This window comes from Hermetia illucens, chromosome 1, assembly GCF_905115235.1.
Source record: "Hermetia illucens chromosome 1, iHerIll2.2.curated.20191125, whole genome shotgun sequence".
In the NCBI taxonomy this organism is placed as follows: Eukaryota; Metazoa; Arthropoda; class Insecta; order Diptera; family Stratiomyidae; genus Hermetia; species Hermetia illucens.
In genome coordinates this window covers 166,206,131-166,208,185 of record NC_051849.1, presented here as the reverse complement: position 1 = coordinate 166,208,185, position 2,055 = coordinate 166,206,131, and the positions used below count along the sequence as shown (strand labels likewise).

The 2,055-nt window shown below is 42.9% G+C and overlaps 1 protein-coding gene across 1 annotated transcript; it reads left to right on the top strand.

Annotated features, from left to right (window-relative positions):
• Positions 1–223: 223 nt before the first annotated feature.
• On the top strand, positions 224–786 carry LOC119646594 (tetra-peptide repeat homeobox protein 1-like). Its single transcript, XM_038047088.1, has 2 exons — positions 224–293; positions 351–786. The coding sequence occupies exons 1-2, from the start codon at positions 288–290 to the stop codon at positions 705–707; spliced, it is 363 nt and encodes a 120-aa protein (XP_037903016.1). The 5' UTR covers positions 224–287; the 3' UTR covers positions 708–786.
• Positions 787–2,055: the final 1,269 nt, after the last annotated feature.

The window sequence follows — 2,055 nt, the reverse complement described above, 5'->3', positions numbered from 1 at the left end:
GCATAAACTAGTTTTGAAATCAGTTCAAGTTTCACGTCAGATGCACAGCGGTTATTACTTACCGGACAATGCAGGCATTGCTGCAGGTCATGCACAGATAAGCGAACATATGCCTAAATGGTAAATGATTTTGTTATTAGATTTTAACATTGAAACTAGTTTACGTTTTATCATCTCAGAATAAATTTTCTTAAACAGTATAAAAGCAGTTTCGATTTCTAATAAAGTATCAAATTCAATTGATTTCCTCACATCATTGGAAGTGAAGTAACAATCATTTTAGCAAAATGAAAGTAAGTATAGTTCACTTAGTAGCATCTACATTTTAATATTACGATCCTTTCTTACAGTTCGTAGCTGTTTTGGCTTTTGTTGCCTTGGCTGTTGGAGCTAGTGCCCAATTGGTGCCGATCCCGTACAATTATCCTTCATCTCTGCTATACCCGTCAACGCTCCCGTATTTGGGAGGACAATATCCTCTTTACCCTGGAGGATATAGCCCAGTTATCGTTCGCAGTCCATATCCATCACCATTGGTGGCTCCTTTGGCTTCTCCTATTCGCAGCCCTGTTCAGATCTTGGCACTTCCAGGAACTTTGCCAAGCACCCTTCCAGGAAGTGTTTCGATTCAAGGAACCGTTCCAAGTTCTCTTCCAGGAATAGTCCCAGGTTCTCTCCAAGCCGCTGGTGTATATCGAAAAGATTAAAACAACGAAACGATGTTGACTCAAGTTGATCTAATATTCCCTTCCGATGATTTTTGAATAAATAGTTTATATGAATGAATCCTTTAGTTTTTAATTCAGTAGCACAATAGAAATTTTTGAAATTTCGTGGGCACCAACACTATTAACTTGTGGAACCTTTCCTATTTGTGTCCAGTGTATTGGGAAGCCTTCTTCCACTTCTACTTCTTTATTTCAAGCATGTCGTTAATCCAGAAGACGCGCCATGTTACTTTTTGAACAGTTCACTATCGCATTGCTCATATGTATGGGGTCGGCAATTTTGAAGCTAAGATTTCAATTTTTGGAAACAATATTTATATACAAATAGATTATACGAAAATATATAGGAAACAGGATCATTCTGATCCTAGCAAATTAAAAAATTTGAGAGAGAAACAAAACACCGATAGCTTTGAAAAGTAGAAGCACTTTTCTTTTATTTTTTGTTTTTTTTGGGCTAGGGAGGTGAAATGCATTTATGGACAAAGTGTCGAACTCGTGTCGAACTCCTGTCTCAGACAGACTACTGGCTAAAACATCCCCCCCCCGCAGCATCCAGGACTCTGACCAGGAGCGGTTTAACATATTACCTCAGGTCAGACCTATTCGGAATAAGAGCAAAACCCCGTGGATTGAGGGAGCCTCAGCTACCCTGGCTTATCTCCTATTCATCTTCCTTTCTTTCGTCTTAAGAATGCATCGAGCGTAATGTACCTCTTGGCTCCACGTGTATACGCTCTGCAACATGGCTTCAATTACGGTGTCCGGGGACTCAAGAAACCCTTCCATCGAAAGGTGATGGCGATGGCGTTCCCACCTTTTGCGAAAGATGGTGTATCAGGCATCATCCATTACGTCCTTGCAATAAATACAGTCTGGCAACGGGCATTTCCCGATTGTATGCAGGTAAGACTGGAAATGCCCGTGTCCGGTGGGTAGGTGGGTAAGGTAATAGTCAGCTTCACCGTGCTTTCGATCGAACCCTGGCCGTCGCGATTCTTTTTCCCAGCATTGCTGCCATGTGCAGAGAGTACGGGCTCTTTCTTCACAAACGGCTCGCCTTTCATGAGGTATATAAGCCTCCGCTCAACAGCATGGAAAGCGTTCGGAATAGTTCCCGCTATCATCATTACAGCTGGCTCCGAGACGGCACGAGCGGATGCAACTCGCAGAGCACCTTGTCTCTATACTTGCGCTATGCATTTATGGTACATTTCCATAAAGATGGAGTCTGCCCATATTTCGGAACCAGAAAGGACGGACTGAACCGCGCTCATCAGCAAGCGGCGCCTGCTGGATAAAGGACCGTCGACGTTGGACATCAGCC